Here is a 25,095-nt window from a genome sequence, read left to right as displayed (position 1 = left end):
CTATCATTGTTCTCCAGATAAACTTATATAATAGCTATTTCCAAGAAAATACATTCCCTAATGCCCTTAAAGTGGCTTACACATTCACTTTCATTCATTTCACTGATCTATAAATATTCAGTTTGTCCTAGCCGCTATCGCTAATCCCCCTCCACCACTCGCCTGCAGCTTTATGATGTAAGAAACTCTGTCGGTCTGAATTCGTCCGTTTGAGGCTTGGACACCGGAGTGTCTGGTTACGGCTCTGACTGCTTATTTTACTCATGACAGCTTTCTAACATGCAACACCACATGGAATTAAATTAAATATTAAATATTTAAATATTTAAATATTAAATATTTCTTATCCTTAGATGGGTAATTAGGTTTTTAATTCTGCTTCCTTACTGTTTTAATTCTCCTGCTCATACACCTGAAACTATCAGGTTTTTATTATCAGAGTTTGTAAGTTTCTCTGAAGTTGTTTGTTTACAAATGCAGAACTCTTGAAATATTGGTGGAATTGTCCTTTAACGTAGCATCAGCTCTATTGAACCCAGATGGCAGAGAGAGAATCATGGCCCTGACATGTAAACGGCCTTGGCTCAAGAATGTGAACTGTGTAAGCCCACGTAATGTGTAGTTTGATTCTTCTGCTATATTTATGAAGGTGAACTGTGTGTTCAGTGGTATTTCAGGCTCCTGCTCTGTTTTGGTGGACTGGCCTGGGAACCAGGGACACATAAAAATGTGTAAATGATGCTCTACCTCTAGAGAACACATGAGAAATGAGTTTAGAGCTTTGTGTATGTGTGTGTGTGGTGATGTATTTGGCTTTTTATGGGGTCCAGATGCCCCAAGGATGATGGAACACCAAGTGTATGAGGTTGGGGTTGGGCAATATACAGATATTTATCATTATTGTGATAACTTATGTCATTTTGTGCTGTTCTGTGTTTATTTTAAGAACAATGGCCAACTGTGTGTTTCATTACAAACAGAATAATGAGGTCTGTTTAATTGGATTTCGTGGTTGGTTTTTAACTAGTATAAATGTTTTCTGTGTTTTCAAATTGTGGCACAATTGAAACAAAATTGTGATACTTCGTGATGTCTATGATTTAAATCAAAATCTCTTTTTTATATGTCCTCACCATTTGCTGCTCTCCACGCTGGACAATCCTTGTTTTGTTGACATCACCCAAATACAAACAACAGTCTTTTTTTTTTTTTCTCAAACACACCGTTCCACCTTACAAGACGTTGAGCTTCTGAACGTAAACAAACAAGAGAACAGTAGTTCCCCAGAATCGTCAACATTGTCTTTAAAGTTTACTCATTGGTGGCCCGTATAATTTGTGTGATCTCCATATCACATTAAAAGAAACATTGACCAATAGATTGTGAGGCTTTGGAGCAGCTGCACATTAGTTTAAAACAACACTAGGTGAGATTTGGTACTTTTTCTCCTGGGCTGCCCCTACACTTTCCATATGTAACTCACTTTTACAGCACTTTCCTTACATCTCGAGAGAGAAGGAGGTAGGGGTGTTGGTGTTCTACACTCATCCAGAAGTTACATAGTGTGGAGAAGTTCTGCAGTGTGGAGCCCTGGAGTAGCAATGACAGAAGCTCTATTCTCCCTGTTACAACTCAGTGGAGCCTCACAGTGATTCTAATGTAAAAATACTACCTAAAGTTGTTTCCATGTCAAAGGGTAATGCATCAGCGAGCAGTGGAAATGGTTTCTTTGGAGTGACATTGGGGCAAGAGCTGAAAAATATGTGACCTTAGGAAGTCATGTCATGCATTTTATTCCATTGATTGTTTTCAGTAGATTAGAAAACATTTGGAGCATGTTTTTGTAGCCCAGCGGTCACTTCACTTTTCCAGTCTCCAAAGAGAGTGGGGTCATTCATTGTGCAAATCACCTAACCTCAAATTACTGCAGGCAATAGATCTCAAAATAATTTCTGGACATCTACTGCAGGGAAGTCACTAAAGACATATTTTCCACTCAGTTTCCCCTCAGTTTTAATTCCATTTCCATTCATCTACTAGGATTCCCACATTAATACGCTGTCACCAGGTTGGGTGAAGACCCGTATATATTTCCAATGAGACCAGTGCAATGTCACTGGCAGCTCTACATGCTTAGAGGAGAACACTAACTGATCTACTCTGTTATGTTAACTTACAGACACCTGCATTGGCTAAGACATCTGTATACTAATGAGTACTAATATGTACTAATATAATTCATTCATTCCTTGTCTATAAGCGCTTATCCAGTTCATGCTCATGGTGGGTCTGGAGACTTCCCGGAATCACAAGGAACACACCCTGGAAGGGGTGCCAATCTTTCGCAGGGAGACACACACTCACACCTATGAACACTTGAGTCGCCAATCCAATGTGTGATTTTGGAGCGTGGGAGGAAACCGGAGCACCCGGAGGAAACCCACGCAGACACAGGGAGAACACATCACACTCCTCACAGACAGTCACCCGGAGGAAACCCACACAGACACAGGGAGAACACACCACACTCCTCACAGACAGTCACCCGGACGAAACACAACAAACTCCTCACAGACAATCACCCGGAGGAAACCCACTCAAGACACAGGGAGAACACACCACACTCCTCACTGACAATCACCCGGAGCAGGGCTTGACAAGCTCCAGGACCCTGGCACTACCTGCTGTGCCACTGTGACACTCACATTTTAGCCTGATACTAAGGGTCTTAAAAACTTTCTCTCTTCCACTTTCTCATCCCCCCCAATCTTTCACTCACCTATCTCTCTCTCTCTCTCTCTCTCTCTCTCTCTCTTTCTCTCTCTCGCTCTTTCTCCCCCCCCCCCCCTCTTTCTCTCTCTCTCTCTCTAGGCCAAATGTGTGTGAGGACCAGGAGATGCAGATGTTGGGTGTAGTACAGCCATGTGTGCAGGCATTCACACGCATGATGAAAGTCTGGAGACAAGGCTGCTCGCCTCAACGCTGGTGCATGGGTTACGAGAGGAGGTGAAGAACACAAACACACACACGCACACACACACAAGACATACAGAACTCCTAAGCTGACACGGAGGATAATATACTGAGGCCTAAATATTAATATAAATATTAATAATATTACATACTGTGGCCATTAGTTAATATTTTGTGGCCATAAAATAATAGACTGAAGCCATGAGATAAAACATTGTGACAATGATATGATATTTAGTGGCCATAAGATATATTTGGGGCATAAAACAATACTGTTATCTCTAAATAGTAATATCACAATATTTTATTTTGTGCCCAAAACATATATTATCTTGTGGCCACATTATATTATTTTGTGGCCTCAGTATATTACTTGGTGGCCACAACCTATTACAAAACCCACCATGTCACCTGTAAAGACATGCGGGCACACGTTTAGGGGTTGAGCGCCTCGCTTGAGGGCATTTCAGCCATGATTGTTCCTGCTGATTGAACCGGCAAACGTCCAGTACCTAGCCCAGTCTTCTAACCATTAGGCCACGTATGCTTTGCCCTTGTATGATATGCCATATGTCTTAAAGTTGTGAGGATTTGATGGCGTTAACTAGTTCTGCACGTGTCTGAAAAAAAAGCCTTTTTTTCATGTGTTCACTCATTTTCACCAGGAAATAGGAAGGCAAGGAAATTAACCAGGGCTCAAAACTGTTGCAAACACTCGTTCATTTATCTCACTCTGTCTCTGTATCTCTCTCTCTCTCTCTCTCTCTCTCTCTCTCTCTCTCTCTCTCAGAACAGGTTATTACACAGCCTACAGGCAGGTATATAGTATGGAGCTGCAGACAGTTTATAAATGCTGTCCAGGATGGACACAGAGAGGAGAGGAGAGAGGCTGCTTACATAGTGAGTAATGTGCTACATGTGTAGTTTTTTTTAGAAATGTATTTAAATATTTTCTTATGATTGACATTATTTTCAGGTTAATGCAAATGAATGCATCCTCTGCATTGCGTTTAGCCAATCAGTAGATAGTAGACAGGACCTTTTCTTGTTTTTGTAAGATACAGGTTCAGAAGGTTTAATGGAGCAATTGGTAATTTTCTCCAAGTATTACATAAAGTCATAACACCTATGCTTGGTGGGTTCATGAGAGATTCTGTATTTATCTCATGTTAACCATGGAGATCTGTCGTGTGATTCTTTGACTCATGCGAGAAGCAGTTTACACAGATGCCATTTTTAATAAGTGTGTTCTCTGCAGAGGATTTTAACAAGCTGTAACCAAATTAACAGAATGATCATAAAGTTTTGTAGAAGGCTGTGTCAGAGCTAAGACTGAATTTGTCTGCTCTTTCTCTGGTCTGCCCTCTAGTGGAAGCCTCCAGTTTCAAGCATAGCGCATAGCTGAGTATGTGAACAGTTGTGTTCATGGAGCACACAGTTGTCTCCACAAACACGTGGCCAAACAGCAAGTATATCTCTAGCCTTAGTCTTCTCCTCCAAGCACATTTAAGCAACAAATGTGCCTGTTTTCACTCCCCCAGCTTGGTAGCATGGTGTGACTGGAGGAGAACTCATAACAACTGTGGTTGATGAAACTGGGTAAACGAATGCATTCTTTGCAGGACTGTGCTCAGCTGAGACATGTTTTAATGGAGGCAGGTGTTCAGACTCAAGTGATCAGCTGTGTGAGTGTCCAGCTGGATTTCAGGGATCACGCTGCCAGTACGGTGAGTTACACTCCACTCTGTGTGTGTGTGTTATTACTTCATTAGAAACACCTGCCTTGTGTTACATTCACTGAGCATTTTATCAGCTCCACTGACCACACCGGAGCACACTGTAGCTCTGCATGTACAGTTAGCCACCTTTGCACCTGTTCTTCAATGGTCAGGACCCCACAGGACAGGTGTGATGTGGTGGTGGATCATTCTCAGTGCTGCAGTGACACTGACGTGGAGGTGGTGTGTTAGTGTGTGTTGTGCTGGTGCGAGTGGATCAGACACAGCAGTGCTGCTGGAGTTTTTAAACCCCTCAGTCACACTGCTAAACTGAGAATAGTCCACCGACCAAAACTGTCCAGCTGGCCGTCTCCTATGGACAGGTTCCTGTGGGCTGCATTGTTCAGTGTAAAAGTGTCTGTTAACAAGTTCTGGTGATTTTCTAAATGAATGTAAATGAATACAATCTCTCTAGAGACATCATGTTATATTTCTGCAAACCATGTTGTTTACACATTCAGAACAAGAAACACACCATATTTGGACGTGACGTGTGGAGATGTGAAACAGAGTTTGTAAGTGTTTATAAAGGGTATAATGAAGAGCATTTCATGTTTTTCCATGGCGGCACCGTGGTGTAGCAGGGAGTGTCGCAGTCACACAGCTCCAGGGACATGGGGTTGTGGGTTAGAGCCCAGGTGACAGTCTGTGAGGAGTTTGGTGTGTTGTCTGTATGGGTTTCCTCCGTGTGCTCCGGTTTCCTCCCATAGTTCGAAAACCCACATCGGTAGGTGGATGGGCGACTCAGACGTGTCCATATTTTTCCACTTTTCTAATCTTCTTGCTTTCATTTTTTTACACAAATAAGCAGTGATTATTTTCCCTGAAGTCTAAGACCTTGTCCACATTGATCCAGATATTTTTTAAAATTGAAGGGGTTTTATCTGGGTTTCGGCCTCCTGTCCACACAACAATGGTGTTTTAGGGCACTGACAATGGAGGTTTTTGGAATTCAAATAGCTCCTCATTCCTTATATAGAGAAATAAATCAATCATAAAACATTATACACACACAAACAGCACTAGATTTCAGATTTACACATTTGAATAAATATAAATGATGTATTAGAAATATATAATGCACGATTATGATCTAGATTAAGTCATTTCATGACCTGCGTATTGCACTACAGAGGGAGTATGGAGTGATTTGGGAGTAAACCTCTGTTTCTCTCATGTTTCGTGGTGTTTTTATGTCTCTCTTTAAGAGGTCCTATGGCCCTCTACTGGACTGGCATAATAATGCAATGTTTTTAAATCTCACACACATTTTTAAAAATGGGCGGCACAGTGGTGCAGGAGGTGGTGTCCCAGTCACACAGCTCCAGGGACCTGGAGGTTGTGGGTTCGAGCCCACTCTGTGGAGAGTTTGGTGTGTTCTCCCTGTGTCTGCATGGGTTTCCTCCAGGTGACTGTCTGTGAGGAGTTTGTTGTGTTCTCCCTGTGTCTGCGTGGGTTTCCTCTGGGTGACTGTCTGTGAGGAGTTTGGTGTGTTCTCCCTGTGTCTGCGTGGGTTTCCTCTGGGTGACTGTCTGTGAGGAGTTTGGTGTGTTCTCCCTGTGTCTGCGTGAGTTTCCTCCGGGTGACTGTCTGTGAGGAGTGTGGTGTGTTCTCCCTGTGTCTGCGTGGGGTTCCTCCGGGTGACTGTCTGTGAGGAGTTTGGTGTGTTCTCCCTGTGTCTGCGTGGGTTTCCTCCGGGTGACTGTCTGTGAGAAGTGTGGTGTGTTCTCCCTGTGTCTGCGTGAGTTTCCTCCGGGTGACTGTCTGTGAGGATTGTGGTGTGTTTTCCCTGTGTCTGTGTGGGTTTCCTCCGGGTGACTGTCTGTGAGGAGTGTGGTGTGTTCTCCCTATGTCTGCGTGAGTTTCCTCCGGGTGACTGTCTGTGAGGAGTGTGGTGTGTTCTCCCTGTGTCTGCGTGAGTTTCCTCCGGGTGACTGTCTGTGTGGAGTGTGGTGTGTTCTCCCTGTGTCTGTGTGGGTTTCCTCTGAGTGACTGTCTGTGAGGAGTGTGGTGTGTTCTCTCTGTGTCTGCGTGGGTTTCCTCCAGGTGCTCCTGTTTCCTCCCATGCTCCAAAACACACGTTGGTGGATTGGCGACTCAAAAGTGTCCGTAGGTGTGAGTGTGTAAGTGAATATGTGAGTGTGTGTGTTGCCCTGTGAAGGACTGGCGCCCCCTCCAGGGTGTATTCCCGCCTTGCGCCCAATGATTCCAGGTAGTCTCTGGTCCCACCGCGACCCTGAACTGGATAATTGTTACAGATAAAGAATGAATGAATGAATGAATGAATGAATGGATCATTGTGGATGGGGGTAGTTTCTGTCTTTAATAAAGTCTCCTGAAAAATATATCCTGAATAACATACAGACTTACTTAATTACACTTGTGACTGGAAATTATATGAATGAAGAATGTCCCTGAGAGTCACACCTGTGTGTGTTTGTGTGACACACAGAGCTTGACTTTCCCAGAAAGTGCTGATGTTTGTTTTTCACTGTTGTTTGAGTTCCCTCTCTGTCATTTGCTTTCACTTGCTTTTGTGACAGCAGGAGGTTTGTGTGAGAATCTCTCTCTCTCTCTCTCTCTCTCTGTGTATATGTGTGTGTGTGTGTGTGTGTGTGTGTGTGTGTGCGTGTGTGTGTGTTTATGATTATCCAGACAGAAGGACTAGAGCATTTAATCTTCTAATAACTTTAACAGAGAATTTTAATTTGATATTAATTATTTCTCATTAATATCTCATTGAAACAAACTGCGGAATCAAAATGGCAGTTTCTGACTTTCAGTCTATATCACAGATGGCTTGGATTCCAGTTACCTGTTTTAGCAGAAAGAATCAGAATTCATCATTAATTGTGCAAAAAAATATGTCCTGAAATAGCGCACACTCACATTCCCAGACTTTTCTGGGACTCTGCAGGATAAGGTCCTTGCAGCATAATAAATGGTTTATTAGTGTCATAAAGGTGTCATTTATTTAGCTGGGTTACTGGCTCTGTGTTTCTTCCCGAGGAGTAATGAGGTGTTCGTGTACTAGGAGCATGATGCCCTTTTTTTAGATGCTCATCTTAAGTGAAATGCTTCAATTAAATCTGGCTCATTTTAAATCTTAGTGTTTTTTTTTTATTAATAAATGTCATATTAGTATCAGCCAGAAACCAAACAGGTATTGTTCCATGTCTAATGCCATATTTTATAGAGTTTTAATAGAAATTTTACACTGAATGTTGCAACATTTCTGAGAGGATTTAATGACAAACAGCCACAAGGGTGTGTAATTAATTCGGAAACACAAACACTACTCCAACTTATGAATGTGTTTAATGGTGCTCCATTTCTCCAGGGGGACGAGCAGTTCAATGCTCCACAGACAAATGGTGGGGATCTTTACATCCCTCTTGACAGCGCTTGGCATTGGGCGTGAGTGGGGGAATGAGCGAGACAAAGCAGTTCTCTAAGATCCTTGGCATCTGAAGGAGTTTAAACCCCTGACCTCATTTACAGTTCCTGAAAGTGCTAATACATATAATACATGTTATTATCTAACCATACAGCTTTGGAGTTATAGAATTACAGCCCAAGAGCAGAACAACATCAGACATGCCACTCTGCTTTTAAACAAAAGATTTTACTTCAAGGTCTTTGTAACCTATAGGTAACGACTTTAAGTGTCGATAGAGAGGTTCCAGCACGGTGGACTGTTAGTGAGGAAGTCGGCTGATCGTAAAAACAGCTCGACCCCAGGCCTTCTCGAGTTTGTAAAAGGACTTTTCCTCTTCAGGCTGGTAAACCTATTAAGGCCAGATGACTGTGGGGAGGGGGGCGGGAGCGTAATGGAGTGGGAGGTGGTGTGAAAAAGGTGGTGCTTTCTATCTGGAGAAAATCCTAAGGGTAATCAGTGTGGTTATAGTCAGGTTTGCCTTTCCTTTCCTAATGATCCTGCTCCTGGATCAGCACTTTAGTTTCTCTGTGTTGGTCTGTGTGCTTTAGATCAGTTTACTGTGCAAAGACTGACAGGAATTTCTCATATAATGGGAATAAATCATGAAAAAATTATTTTCAATGCTTTAGCGTATTAATTTGTGAATTAGAAGTCTATCAACCCACATACAGTTTATTGTATGCTGCCTAAGTCCAAAAACATGGAATAGAACGAGCTGTTCTGATTCTGCTTCGCTTTAGAATCGCCCCACCCCCTCGTCTGAGTCTGTCCAATCACAGCGCTGGACCAGCGTTTACGTGAGAGCACAAAGACAAGGTTAAACGCAGCAGAACAGACAAAACGAGTGCAGAGAAACCGAAAATAGAGAAGAAAGAGAACCAAGCAAAAACAGCTAAAAACCAGAGCTTCTGCTCCTCGCTCCTCACTGCTGTGATCTCAGGGTCGGGGTGAACCGTGAGCAGCTCGCTATCATTTGAAGGAACAGGTGCTGAAGCAGGGCTGTTTAGACAGGGGGAGAACACTGTGTTGTTTGACCAAAGCAGGTGACAGATGTTTCATAAAGAAGCAGAACCGTGTTCTAGTGGTATCATATTTCCCCTTTAGAGAAAATAATAGAAATCTGAGACTCTAACATTTGCTTTCTCATTATAAACATCAAACTCACTCGACAATAACTATGTTTCTATGCTCAGGTAAATCTGCCATATTTACAAATAAGAGTCCTCTGTATCATGATTAGTAATGTGAGTCCAAAAATCCTGATCCAAGATCAGAGAGAGAGAGACTACAAGGACTATTAAAAAATCTCAATATTCTGTGTGTATTTCTGATCTACATTGGGTGTGTGTGACTGTAATTTGCACAGTCATACGATAACGTTTGTGCGTGTGTGTGTGTGTGCGTGCCTGAGGGTTTCCTGTGTGTCTCCTCCTGTTGTGTGAGTGGTGTTTGTTCTGATTGCTGCTGAACACTAACAGACTGATACAAAGTGCTGACTAATGGATTTGGGCTGAAATGGCGTCCAGCTGCACCTTTCTCCAAACGGGTCAGTGTCCACACACCCACAGCTCTGACACCGTGGCTCACCCTGTACCTGGAGTTGCGACCGTATTAAGACTTCCAGGAGTGTGAATCTGATCACTGGGGATTAATCTGATAATGTGATGGTCGCTGATTAATCTTAAGACTGTGGATGTACCTGATTATTTCAGACGAATCTGATGATTGTGGATGAATCTCATGATTGCAACAGTTTTCTAAAGAGAACTCAAGTCAAGAATCGGTGAAATGTTCCTCAGAGTTGTAGAATGAGAATTCCCATCATGTCTTCCTCAGCGTGACCTTAGTTTTGTGTTTGAGAGCGCTCACATTCACCGTCCGTTACAGGTTTCACTGAGAACTCATAGCAGCACACATCCCTTATTTATCAATTTTTTCCACCTGACTCAGTAAACATCTCACACAGTGCAGCTGTCAGGTCAGGAGCTCATTAATGCAGTCAGCAGCCGGAATAAACAGCTGAAGGCTCTGTGTGGAGCAGGTGGTTGCAACGTGAGTCTGGTGTTTGTTTGCCTCTGTACGAATATAAGACACTTCCTTTAGTGCATTTTTACTGAACATGAAGTAAACAGGTAGATCAGCATCTGTAACATTCACTAATTCCCTGTCTCTCCTTCCTCTCTCTGTGTCTCTCTCTCTCTCATCCTCTGTATTTTCCTTACTCTTGTTCCCAATATTTTTTCTTTATACTGTAATATCTCAGCCCACTCATTTCTGTCTCTCCCTCTCGTTTTCATTTCCCTTTTATTCCTTGTCTCTCCACCAGCTAACTTTCCTTCTTAGTATCCATCTCTCTTCCTCTCTCTGTCACTGACCCCCCCACCCCCCCACACACACTCCCTGTAGTTTAATAGTTTTGCGAGTGATGTCTGTCCGAGTCATTATGGTGCGTCTCCTGAGGACAGAGGATATTCCTGAGACAGAACACACTAACATACAGAGAGAGAGAGAGAGAGAGAGAGAGAGAGAGAGAGAGAGAGAGAGAGAGAGACATAACTGAGACAGAGTGAGAGAGAAAGAGACATGATTGAGACAGAGGGAGAAATAGAGAGACATCATTGAGACAGAGAGAGAAAGAGAGAGACATGATTTAGACAGAGAGAGAGAGAGAGAGAGAGAGAGAGAGAGAGAGAGACATGATTCAGAGAGAGAGAGAGAACAGACTAATATAGAGAGAGAAAGAAAGAGAGATGAATGAGACAGAGAGAGAAAGAGAGACATGTTTCAGACAGAGAGAGAGAGAGAGAAATAGATGAATGAGACAGAGAGAGAGAGATATGGTTGAGACAGAGAGAAAGAGAGAACACACTAACGTACAGAGAGAAAGAAAGAGAGAGATGAATGAGACAGAGAAAGTGAGAGAGAAAGAGAGAGATATGATTCAGACAGAGAGAGAGAGAGAAAGAGAGAAAGAGATTAATGAGACAGAGAGAGACATGATTGAGACAGAGAGAAGGCTGAAAAGGAGTCTGTAAAAACAATCAGTGCTCTGTGCTTCCAAATCCAAACCCTGCTGCCTGCAATGCTAACTGCTCCGTCCATTAAAACTGGTCCTCAGAGCATTTGTGTACGTGCATCTGTGCTTCTATCGCATCAGTCGATATGAATCAAAACAACCGGAACCACACACAGTGGGGAAAACACACAACTTTGTGTTTTTACTTTTGTGGGGGGTATTTCTGTTCCCTTCTGTACCATTCTAAATGGCCCTGGTCTTTTATATCATTTACTAGAGCTTCCTATTCGACTATGAATTGAGAACATCTGATGCAGTAGTTCTCTAGTCAGTTACGACTCAAGTAAAAATCACGACTACAAGCGCTTTGTGAGGACTTCTCAGAGAAGACTGTAAAAGTCTACAAAGCCATTTCCAAGAGTTTTCCTGTGCCACTGACCACAGTGCAAATCATAATCACAAAGTACAAGGAGTTCCACGTTTAAAAATCTCAGAAGACATGATCGGAAGCCATAAGCAAAACCTGAACTGGCAGAAATGGTAGTGTGAGAGGCCAAAAAGAGACCAAAGTTCATCACTATCCATGAGTTGCAGGTGACATCACAGTGTAGAGCAGCCAACATGGTGGGGACCTACTCATTTCTCAAAAACTCATTGCACATTTCTCAAAAACTCAATTAAAACGCTGGTATTTAAATTGTTTTAACGTTTCTGTCAAAACTTTTAATCTGATTTAGACTTTAAAATGAAAGAAATATAAATATTTATCCCTGGTCAAGTTTGTAGACAGCTTTGTTCATCTGTCTCAGCCAGTAGAGGAGCTCGGGTACGTCCCAAAGTAGCGATATACTCCCTACATAGTGCACAACACAGATAATAAATCTAATAATACTGCAACCAGACATTAGACTTTAATTCGACAGGGAAACATTAAATTTATAGGTCAGTAAAAATATTGCAACATAAAATGCAATAAATGATGCAGAAACCGTTATTTTATGACATACACTGTGCCCTACAGAGTGTATAAGGAGACATTTTGGACACCATTGCCAGCAAAGTGCTGGGAAACTAGTGTGGCTGTGGAACTATGCCCTCTGACAAGGTTTTGGTGCCGAATGTTGTCTAAAAGTCAACTAAAGCCATGATTACTCTGTATAACATGAGTTTTCAGTGATATTTCTCATAGTCAGCAGTGAGGAAGGTCCTATGCTGTCAGTCATTATACCATGCCCCTCTCCACTGATGTCCCGCCTCCCACGCAAAAACAGGGCCAAAACTCTGAAACTGAAAAACAAGGATTCAAAAGAAAAAAAAAGGATCTGAAAGTGAAAATAACATCTGTGATTGAAAAAAAAATTAAGATTTGAATCTGAAAACATAAAATCTACAACTGAAAAATATAAGACTTCAAATATCAAAATGTAGGAATTGAACATGAAAATAGATGATTTATTTAAAAAAAAATGAAATAATTGTATCAAAATTCTGTCTAAACGGAAAAAAAATCATCCACTTATTTTAGTTTTGAATACATTGATGTATTTTTCAACGTTCAATCTCAAGATTTGAACTTTCTGTTTCAGTTTTTTTTTTTTCAAATGAACAAATGAACTTTTGACCCTAATATAGCTCCATACACTTGCATTGTGTTTCACCATGTTTCTGGAGTTTGTTTTGTTACCCTCTATTAACTCTTAACTCTTAATCCCTAGCTAATTAATTCATGACTGCACATATGCAGTGTTGAAATATATACTTGGCATATGTAAGATTTGCATATTTATGTAAGGTATGTATTAGCACAGGGGTGTCAAACCTCCTTCCAGGCCACCGTTAATCACAGTTTAGCCTCATTAAACTCATTTGAATCTGTTCATCAGCTTATAAACAAGGCCCTTATGAGTTTTAGAAGCAGAAAACTTAAATTTCTGCAGGCCTGGGATCTGTAAAGAACCCAAAAGCACTCTTCTGATCTGTGGTCTGACCCCTGCTTCAGAAATTAAAAATACTCCTCAGGATTTTTGTGCCATCTGCTTTCTTCACTTGTTAGCTCATAATAGCAGAAGAGCTATAGATGTTTTTCACTCTGACTTTCCTAATTTTTTAAAACCTGAGCATCCCATTTCGCTTCATGCTTTTCTCAGGGGTCTTTTCTTCATCTTTACATCCTTCTACCCATTTCCGTTTTGGTGCTTCATGTCTCAGATGATAGATGACAGACAAAACACAGGTTGGGGAGAGAGAGAGAGAGAGAGAGAGAGAGAGAGAGAGAGAGAGAGAGAGAGAGAGAGAGAGAGAGAGAGAGAGAGAGAGAGAGAGAGAAAGAGATAGAGAGAGAGAGAGAGAGAGAGAGAAATGGCCTCCTCTATGTCTCTGTAAGGTCAGTTGAGTGTGTGTTTTTACTTAGTTCTCTATGTCTGTACATGTACAAAGGATATGAGCTAATCACAGATCACTTCCTCAAGGCCTTTTAAGCTATTGATACAGACAGATTAAGCATTGTTTACTGTTTGTGCAAAATATAATTGTGATTCAAAATCCAAACTTCTCCCGCTCTTTTGTCATTTAATGTAATGGTTGTGTAGTATTAAAAATGACAAATGACAATTGTCATTTTGGCTGGCACAGCGGTGCAGCAGGTAGTGTCACAGTCGCACAGCTTCAGGGACCTAGAGGTTGTGGGTTCGAGTCCCACTCCGGGTGACTGTCTGTGAGGAGTTTGATGTGTTCTCCCTGTGTCCGTGTGGGGTTCCTCCCATGGTCCAAAAACACACATTGGTAGGTGGATTGATGATTCAAAAGTGTCCATAGGTGTAAGTGTGTGAAGGACTTGTGCCCCCGAATTATTATTTTAAATCTGGAGATGTTAGCATAGTTTACTTTTGTATGGACCACCATTTCCCTCTATACTCCACCAATATAACTAAACCTGGACTAACAGAATGTCAATTTATACCCTTTACCAATACACAACATGTTAACTGTAAACAAATTATATACATATACATATCAATCATAACAGAATTATTTGCAAACTCATTTGCTGGACTGGATTAAGCCTGTTTACATTTTTACATATTACTTATAAAATCACACTTAATTTACACTTAGTTCACTTAATTGTAACAGTATTGTCATATGTTAGCTAGCTGCTACATAGCTAGTTAACTTAGCTTGCATTATATGGGTTAAACATGGTCACTCCACTCATATGTTTGTGAAACATGAGTACCATACCATTTCTACATTGCTATGGATATGTTGATTATAAACAGGGCTCTCAAGTCTCATGCATTTCACATTCTCACACACCACACTGAGAAATTATTAACTTCACCACACAGAAATTAATCCTACCCTGCACTCCTACAGATGTTTTGAATTAGCTTGTAGTTTATTAGCCTAGCCCCAGATTGTAGACACATTTGGGCTTAATCTGTGCCATTTTTGGAACTTACAGCTAAGTTAATGCACTGGTGATTGTTGTGTGGGCCAGACGTGGGTCAACATTGGATTTGGCCCATATTTTATCCACAAAATATCTGATGTCTGCAACCAGACTCACCCCGAATCAAGGGCACATATGAGAACAGCAGACGGGCCACATTTGGGCCTATGATTTTTGGCTAGCTGGGTTTTGAGAGGTAGCCTCTGTTAGTATCTCACACAACAACCTAGTAACTTGCCTTGGCGATTTTGGACTGATAAAATGTTTTTATACGTGTTTTCCTGCATGCACCTGTTTCAATTAATGCCCCCCCCCCACACACAATATATTAAACATATTAAATAAAGGATTGTGCGATAAAATTAGCAGAAATGCCATATTCAGTTTGGGTTTACTTCTCTTTGCAAAGAAAACAATTGGCCATTGACTTATTCAAGGTTTTATATGTGACTATAACACAAAATACACATCCATTGGTTTGGAACCCAAGGCATTGCCACAGTAAAGAGACTTCTAGCCAAATATTCACTGATAGCAAAAGCAGAGGCATAGCAGCTGAATGTGTTTTTCTCCTGTCCTTCTCCCTTTGTTAATGGGATAAAAGTCTGAACTTTGGAAGGGGCTGGGGTCATAAAGGTCAAGAAGGTCAAGAAGATGCAATTGCTAATGGATTTAACAACACAGGGGGGTTTAACATCACAGGGGGTGAGAATAAAGTTGACTAAAATAGTTACCAGAGTCCTGCTGTGCCTTAATCCTGATCTCTAGCTTGACATTAAGATGACCAGTTGAATAAAAAATGGAGTGGAATATTTTAGTTTCGGTTCTGATTTATAGGGTTTTGTGCAGCAATCTTTACCCCAAATGGTTTTGAACTCAACCTTTTCTGTGAATCTCCCCTAACTGCACACAGCGGGAGAGTCATGAGGCCAACCCACAAATTCTTTTTGAACTGCATCAGAGGAAAACCCAAACTGTCCAGAAATGTTAAAATCAGCATTGATTGTCCAGAGAGAGTCGTCACTCTATGCCACACAATGCAACAAGGAAGGAACAAACTCTACTGATCTGTCTGAACTGGTGACAAAGTTATGTTCAGTCCCAAACAACAACAACAAAAACATGTCAGTACACAATGAGTAAACAACTCTTAAGGTCAGCGCCGCCGTTGTGGTTTCCAAAGCCCACAGTTCCTGTTAGAGAATGGGGTTTGGGACAACAGCACATACATTTGAGGGGGTAGTTGTGTGTATATAACCAATCAGGTCCCAGGCACCACACAGAGAGAAGAGTCCAGTAGAGTAGGTACTATGCAGTGGAAAAGTGATCTAGGGCTCCCAGCCTTGGATTGCTAGTGCATTACCTTCATTCGAACTCATGATCTCCAAGTGATAGGGCCTGTGCAATGTGGTACTGGTTCTGAAATCATAAAAGGTTACAAAATACAAAGGTTTCATGTAGTTTGCCAGTAACATGCTAACTTAATATTAGAATATTTGGTACGTATAGTGGGTAACAACACTGAGCTCCACATGACAGACTAGGGTTGTTTTCCCTGCTTTGGCAAGAACACTATCCATTAGGAGTCTTAAGGTAATAAAGATCCCTAACACTACATTCACCTATCTCTTTAACATGTGTAGGGTTTGAATACTTTCATGACAGTTTCTCCTACCCTGTGAAGACAATCATGTGCAGCTTTAGAGATCAAGTGTGGGTGTGGCCTGGTGTGTTCTTATGGCGACCCATCCTTGGTTTCTATGGCCTCACAGATGAGCAGCTGGACACTTTTGCTTATGGTGAATGGACATGTGTGTGGCATGAAGTCGCTTCCACACAGCTCCCGGGTCACTGTCTTTGTGGAGTTTGGTGTGTTCTTCCTGTGTCTCCATGGGATTCATTCCACAAAACAAACAAAAACGTGATGTTAGTTCGACTGGCTGTGTAAAACTGTGAGACACCGGGTAAGTATGTGATGCTCTGTGATGGACTGGTGTCCTATCCGTGGTGTGTAGGCTCCCGACTGTCAGTTTTCCTTGGAATTCATGTATCTGTTTTGGGATGGCTGTCTTCCAAGGCTAGTTGGGAAGCCGTGTCCTGTGTGAGATGCTTTTGCAGCAGAGTTATTTTCAGTGTCATAGGTCAGTGGTTTCATATATGCTTCAATATTAATTATATCACCTTGTTGTAAAATATATTTTAATTGTTCTTCTCAGGCTATAACAAAGCACTAATTAGCTCAGAAAATGTTCTGCTTCTGTAGCTGGTAACTTTCTTTTACACATGAAAACACATAACTTGAGGAGTTGATTGTGTTCTCCCAGTGGCTGCATGGGTTTCCTCCGGGTTCTCAGTTTTCTTCCCACGGGCTAAAAACACATTGTTAGGTGGATTGGGTCCCTAGGTGTAAGTGTGTGAGTGAATGTGTGAGTGTGTTTCATTCTGTGAGGGTCTGGCGCCCTCTCCAGGGTGTGTTCTCGCCTTGCGTCCAGTGATTCCAGGTAGTCTCTGTACCCATACTAGCGACATGGATTTGTCTATATTTAGTACAGCATGTTTTAATTTTACTGGTTATATTGGGATATATAAATATTGACAGCCAGGGTTCATTTTAATAGTGTGATAGCTTCATAATTCAACTGCAGGTTCATTTAAGGTGGAATGGATTAAATACACTAGCAAAAAACAAGTAGTAAGTTTCAGCTTCATTCTCTTCCTAACAAGAATTTTCATTACCTCCTGGGTACTAACATTAGCACCAACGTAAAGTAGGCACATTAGCAGTTTGACCAGGCTGAAACTGGGGTATTTAAGGTAGCACAAAACTAAAGCAGCTACATGCTTTCTTCTCCGTAGCTAAAACAGACTTTCCCAGTTCACTAAAAGCTCTTGGTGCCTGAGGGGTGATCCAGTCACTGGAAGGAGTCAGATAACTTGGATTATTATATACAATGAGCTGTATTTGTGATGTAAGGTGGCATAATGCCAGTAAGTGTTTCAGATATGCACAGCCAGATATGACCAGCCAAACATGCTGCATACAGTGGTGGGTACTGTAGGAGTGACCTGTAATGAGTCTTAGAGTAGTGTGATAAACAGAGTCTAAGGATTTAAGAGTATTTGCGAATGCATGTGGGTATCGCTTCATCATAATCATGAATAGACAATAGTGTCCCTTAAGGGATCTTTCTCCTTGGGCGCATTGGGAAACACATTTTGTTTCAATAAAGGAAATCAATCAAGTTTATGCCTCAGTTAACATGGCTTTTAAAAGTGCATTTGTCATCCGGCCATGTGCCAAGCTATTTATATTCACTAAATCTTTGAATGTCAGATCCCTTCAGGGTTGTGATTTTAAAAGTGTTAAAATCACAGTTACAGATTCTGGAAAATAGGTTAAACTTTAGTTTTCTTACCAGGTTTTATTTATGATACACCATAATGTGTGTGTGTGTGTGTGTGTGTGTGTGAGAGAGAGAGAGAGAGAGAGCTTTGTTAATAGTTACAGACTACAGATAGTAGTCATTATTAAAAGGCCCATACTAAAGGAAATCGCTAACGATACAAGCAAGCTGGAAACTATTTACGCAGTGTGTGTGTATTTGTGTAGTGTGTACATGCTGAGGGGTTCCAGAACAAACAGACACCAGGACGAGCTCAGCGGGGGGGATTCATTAGAAAAACCTTCTGACGTTTGCGTGTAAAGTCAGGGGAAGTAATTGCTGGATTTGTACAGAAGCATCTGTGTCCTGTCAAAAAAGCAGACAGCTCAAATAAAACCACACGGTGACCTCTGACCTCTGACCGTCCTGCCTAGAAGCCATGCTGGGTTTTGTAACTCTGGGATAATTATGTTTTTTCTTTTGAAATGTTTCTTTTTCCCTTATTATTATTATTATTATTATTATTAGTAGTAGTATTATTAGTATTATTATTATCTCCCCTTAGGTCAATGCTCGTTCTGTAATGTGTTTCTATTTTTTTTCATTAGCTTCAGTAATTGGATATTTATTAATTGGTTTGTTCACATTTGCCAAACCAAACAGATATTATTTTGGAGGAGTTTGTATTCATTTTGTCATTCATGATGTTTGTCATTTTAATAACAGTATTCAATATTTTTAATACCATTGTCCTTTTATTTTTTAGAACAAAATCAGAGATTTAACAACAGAGCTGTAGCTCTGTTTATATAGCTCATATAGTTATGTTAGAATAACGCCTTCTTAAAAGAACACTAAATAAGATTTGGTATTTTTGCTCCTGAGCTCCCTCTACAGTTGCAGAGTGTAATTCACTTCTACATCATAGTCCTGAAATCAAGGACAGAGAAGTTAGTTTCCTACCATCCTCCAAACGTTACATAGTGCAGTTTCTGCTGTGCTGAGCCTGAAGTAGCAGCAACAGATGTTCTATTCTCCATGTTACAGCTCAGTGGAACATCACAATTATTTTGAAGCTGTAATTTTAAAGTAAAATTTTAACCCAATGGATAATGACATGGATGTTTACTTTTTAGTTTCACAGACATTCTCTGATACAATGTTTCACTCTTTATGGTTAGTTTATTTTTAGAAGCAATGCAACCTCCCTCCCTCCCTCCATCAATCAATTAGTCACTCATTCACTCACTCACATATGCACTCAGTTACTCACTCACATACACACACACTCACTCACATACGCACTCACTCACTCACATATGCACTCACTTACTCACTCACATACGCACTCACTCAGTCACATACGCACTCAGTCGCATACGCACTCACTCAGTCACATACACACTCACTCACTCACATACGCACTCACTCACATACGCACTCACTCACATACACACTCACTCACTTATATACACACTCACTCACTCACATACGCACTCACTCACATACGCACTCACTCACTCAAATACACACTCACTCACTCACTCATTCACTCACATATGCACTCACTCACTCACTCATTCACTCACACACTCACTCACATACGCACTCACTCATTCATATACACTCACTCACTCACATACACACTCACTCACATACGCACTCACTCACATACTCACTCACTCACTCACATAAGCACTCACTCATTCACTCACACATACACACTCACGCACTCACATACGCACTTACTCACTCATTCACTCACATACACTCACTCACTCACATACGCACTCACTCACACACTCACATATGCACTCACTCACTCATACACACTCAATCACTCACTCACATACACACTCACTCACTCACATAAACACTCATTCACTCACATATGCACTCACTCATTCACTCACACACACTCACTCACTCACATAAGCACTCACTCACTCACACACTCACTCATTCACTCATTCACTCACATATGCACTCGCTCACATACGCACTCACTCACATACGCACTCACTCACTCACTCACTCACATACGCTCTCACTCACTCACATATGCACTCACTCATTCACTCACATACACACTCACTCACTCACATAAGCACTCACTCACTCACATAAGCACTCACTCACCCGCATACGCACTCACTCACTCATTCACTCACATATGCACTCACCCACTCACTCACATACGCACTCAATCACATATGCACTCACTCACATACGCACTCACTCACTCACATACGCACTCACTCACTCACTCACATACGCTCTCACTCACTCACATATGCACTCACTCATTCACTCAATACACACTCACTCACTCACATACGCACTCACTCACTCACATAAGCACTCACTCACCCACATACGCACTCACTCACTCATTCACTCACATATGCACTCACCCACTCACTCACATACGCACTCAATCACATATGCACTCACTCACATACGCACTCACTCACTCACATACACACTCACTCACTCACATTTGCACTCACTCATTCACTTACATACACACTCACTCACTCACATATGCACTCACTCACTCATACACACTCAATCACTCACTCACATACACACTCACTCACTCACTCACATAAACACTCATTCACTCACATATGCACTCACTCATTCACTCACACACACTCACTCACTCACATAAGCACTCACTCACACACTCACTCACTCACTCACATACGCTCTCACTCACTCACATATGCACTCACTCACCCACATACGCACGCACTCACTCACATAAGCACTCACTCACTCACTCACTCACTCACTCACTCACTCACTCACTCACATATGCACTCACCCACTCACTCACATACGCACTCAATCACATATGCACTCACTCACATACGCACTCACTCACTCACATACACACTCACTCACTCACTCATTCACTCACTCACATACGCACTCACTCACATACGCACTCACTCACATACGCTCTCACTCACATACGCTCTCACTCACTCACATACGCACTCACTCACAAACGCACTCACTCACATACGCACTCACTCACATACGCTCTCACTCACTCACATACGCTCTCACTCACTCACTCACATACGCACTCACTCACAAACGCATTCACTCACATACGCACTCACTCACTCACTCACTCACTCACTCACATACGCACTCAAACTCACTCACTCACTCACATACGCACTCAAACTCACTCACTCACATACGCACGCACTCATTTTTCTCTCACTCAGCCTAGCCAGAGAAAAACTGGTACCCTGTAATTCAGCTCCACTGAGCATATAAAAGCACCCTTTAGTTCTACAATTACAGACTGTAGTCCATCGGTTGCTCTGCACAGCTCTGCTTTGTTAGTCCCCTTTTCTCCTGTTCTTCAATGCTCAGGACACCCCAGGGATCAGCCCATTTTATGATTGCTTTTATTTAAATGTTTGTGTCAGTTTAATGAAATTAGACACTGCAATGTAAAATTACTTATCTAACTCTCTCTCTCTCTCTCTCTCTCTCTCTCTCTCTCTCTCTCTCTCATTAGATGTGAACGAGTGTGAGAAGTCTAATGGTGGATGTGAGGGGATGTGCTGTAACACAATTGGCAGTTTCTACTGCAAGTGTCCTGAGGGCAGCACACTGGAAGCAGACGGCAAGACCTGCCAGGGTAACAACACACACACTAAATTATACACTAGTGCACTACTTTGTTTAAAAAGGACAAGGGAAAGACGTGGAAATAAACACTAACCATAACCATTCCATTCATGTTTAGAAGCAAGTTTTGATGAGCAGGTGAAAACATTTGGCCATATGTTGTACATCCGCTGACGTTTCAGGAGGTGAACATACACACAATCAAATGATGAACAAGCTGAAGGTGTTGGGGTGCAGTTGGTGAGGAGTCAGAGCAAGTGAAGCACCAGAGAAAAAACAACAGCATGGCAGCTGTGCGGTAGTTAAGAGAGAAGGAGACAGAGAGAAAGAGACAGACAGAATGGTGTTTTTTCACTCTTCACTCACACACAAACACACACACACTCATCTAAGTCATGTCTTGTTGTATATCAAGTCAAATATACAATATACAGTAATAAGTATTCACTCACCCACTCAAATCATTGAATGCAGGTGTTTCAATCACTTCCAAGTCTCAAGAGTTCCAATATGACTGTGCACCAGTGCACAAAGCAAGGTCCAAAACGACATGGACGAGCAAGTTTGGTGTGAATTAGATGAATTGGATGAATCCCTTTGGGACGAATTAGAGTGGAGACTAAGAGCCGGGCCTCAACTCCAGTGTCTGACCTCACAAATGCACTTCAAATAAGAATGGTAAACAATTCCAATAAACACACTCCTAAACCTTGTGGAAAGCCTTCTCAGAAGCTGTTATAGCTGCAAAGGGTGGGACAACATCATATTAAACCCTGTGGATTAAGAATGGGATGTCACTCAATGTCATATGCGTGCGAAGGCAGACGAGTGAAAACCTTTGCCAATAAAGTACATCTCCCTCACTCTTTGTTGCAGTATTAATGCTCCTGACATTTTAACACTAAGGCACTGCTGTGTCTGATCCACTTGTACCAGCACAACACACACTAACACACCACCACCACATCAGTGTCACTGCAGCGCTGAGAAAGACCCACCACCACATCACACCTGCTCTGTGGGGGTCCAGTGCATTGAAAAACAGGGGGAAAGAGAGTTAACAAAGTATGCAGAGCAACAGCTCTAATACAGTCTGTAATTGTAGAGCTACAAAATGCTTCTATATGGTCAGCTGAGCTGATAAAATAGACAGTTCTTGTGAAGAGGAGAAGAAAGAAAATGAATGTCCTGAAGCATTAGATGCTGTCAAGAGTTGTTCAGGCCAGACTTTCCTCTGAGGGCCATGTGCAGGTCTCTGTATTAACCCCCTGTAGAGAAGCATACTGTAGATTTACTCTGGAGGATCATTCATGATGGAGTAGCTACTGACAGACATGGCACATCTGGATCCAGCTGTGGAAGGGTTATGTGTGTGTACGTATTTTTAATTAAAAAAAAAAATCAGTAAAACGAATAATTAATTTTGGTGCTCAAACTTTTGCACATGACTGCTTGTATTTGAAAATACTGTAATGCATCAGAATTTTAAAATAAGTTCGAAGTAACTTCTGGCACACACACACACACACACACACACACACACACAGGAAGGAGGTCCGGTGTGGATGTGTTGAGCAGATGTTCCCTAAATCTTAATCACCTATGCAGCAATGGTCAAATACTGTCTGGGCACCGTTCCTCAACAGAAGACATGGAAATCTGTTCAATATCAAACTATGACAGATCCCAAATGGACTTTCCGGAATTCCAGAATTCCAAAAAACTCTGACATGTTGTGGAAACTTGTAAGCAACTTCTAAACAGTAATACCTGCTGTTTTGAAGAAACTAGAATATGCTGGTTTCAGGATTCCACGGTTCTGGAATATTTACCTGGAATGCAGGTATTCCCATAAGCTCTGTCATGTCCTAGAGGATTCCTAGAATCTTTTTCCATGCATGTGTGTTGTTTAGTTAATTTTAGAACATAGCATTTTGGAAAAATGTTATGTAAAATCTATCTGGAATATTTGTATTCTGAAATACTGGGCAGGTTCTAGTAGATTTTAAAATGCATAAAAGCATTGTTGTCCATGTCTGTTTACTGTTGCATATTCTTCAGTGTACCAGAGTTTATGGAATACTGACGTTCAGGAATATCCATTTTCTAATGCCGGTAATGCAGGTAGAATCTTACAGACAGAAAGTGTGCATGGAGAGAGATGTTTAGAGTCTGTTTAGAAGCTGTTCTCATCAGCTCTGATTATGAACAGCGGGACTCTTGTTTTGCAGTGACTTCATACGCTTTGACTAAACTTAGTAAAGAACCTAACGATGGTTTAAATGTGTCATCACAGAGCTGTGCTGTGAGGTAATGGTGTGTGAGATTGTGAAACAGTGCTGTCCAGTCATCATTGGTACACTTAATTAATGTCTACAATATATGGCAGCGCTAGATTAGATTTGGTATTTTGACTCCTGAGCTCCTCTTACGGTTCCCATGGGGCAACCAATGATCTGCTTTTAGCACAGATCTACACACTCACTGATCCAGCACCCCAGAGCAGCACACACACCCCACACTTTATTAGGTTACACCTACCATGCATCAGTCATAGGGGCAACCACTGGTCTCCTTGCGCTGCCACAGATCCAGCATCCTCAGACCCAGAGGAAGTCTGAATCTCAGAAACTTAAGGGCAAGGTACACTCCTTCCCCAGCCTTGCCCTTAAAGCAACAATAGGTAGCATTTTTAACTTATGATTACAGCTTCAAAATCATTGTGATGCTCCACCGAGTTGTAATAGGGAAATTATAGCTTTTGTCATTGCTACTCTGGGCTCAACACTGCTGAAACTACACTATTTATCTTTTGGTGTAGGGTAGGAAACCACTCCTCCCTCTGTCATTCTCCTCCCCATTGATTTAAGGCAGCGGTTCTTAAACTGGGTGGCACTAGGGGGGCTGCAGAGAAGCATTAGAGGTTGTATCTCTTTTTTACAACTGGAAACAGATGGCATGCTCCCTTCGGGTAAGGAGTGAGAACCTGCCCCAAGTGAAAGAATTCAAGTATCTCGGTTCGCAGTGGCACTTACCATCCACAAATTAAAAAGGTTTAAGAACAGTTTTAGGCTCTGGTCAGTACAGTGGCAAGAGCTGCCTGTGAGGACAACCATTGTCTCGCGAGCTGCCGACACGTTTTCTTTTTATTGGCTCATATTTGCATGAATTAGATGTATAGGCTTGTGATTAGTATGGCACATTGTATGTGATTTACAGTGTGTGGTTTTGTTGATAATGTTGTGTTTCCGTGTGTTTGCAGATATAGATGAGTGTGAGGAGTTGAACGGTGGCTGTCAGCAGATGTGTGTAAACACACTGGGCTCGTATTACTGCGAGTGTGGGGAAGGGTTTCGCATGCACGCTGATGCTCGCACATGTTTAGGTAAGACCATATC

General features: G+C 41.8%; 1 protein-coding gene across 1 annotated transcript in view; it reads left to right on the top strand.

Moving 5' to 3' along the window:
- Positions 1-25,095, top strand: part of egfem1 (EGF-like and EMI domain containing 1) — a 64,821-nt gene that overhangs the window by 1,580 nt on the left and 38,146 nt on the right. The window contains exons 2-6 of the mRNA XM_066646873.1: positions 2,872-3,006; positions 3,764-3,873; positions 4,596-4,700; positions 21,585-21,707; positions 24,960-25,082. Of these exons, the coding sequence (XP_066502970.1) occupies positions 2,872-3,006; positions 3,764-3,873; positions 4,596-4,700; positions 21,585-21,707; positions 24,960-25,082 (596 nt within the window). The remainder of the gene's footprint in view (positions 1-2,871; positions 3,007-3,763; positions 3,874-4,595; positions 4,701-21,584; positions 21,708-24,959; positions 25,083-25,095) is intronic.

Source organism: Hoplias malabaricus, chromosome 1 (genome assembly GCF_029633855.1).
Source record: "Hoplias malabaricus isolate fHopMal1 chromosome 1, fHopMal1.hap1, whole genome shotgun sequence".
NCBI classification, from domain to species: Eukaryota; Metazoa; Chordata; class Actinopteri; order Characiformes; family Erythrinidae; genus Hoplias; species Hoplias malabaricus.
This window is presented reverse-complemented; position numbering and strand designations above follow the sequence as displayed.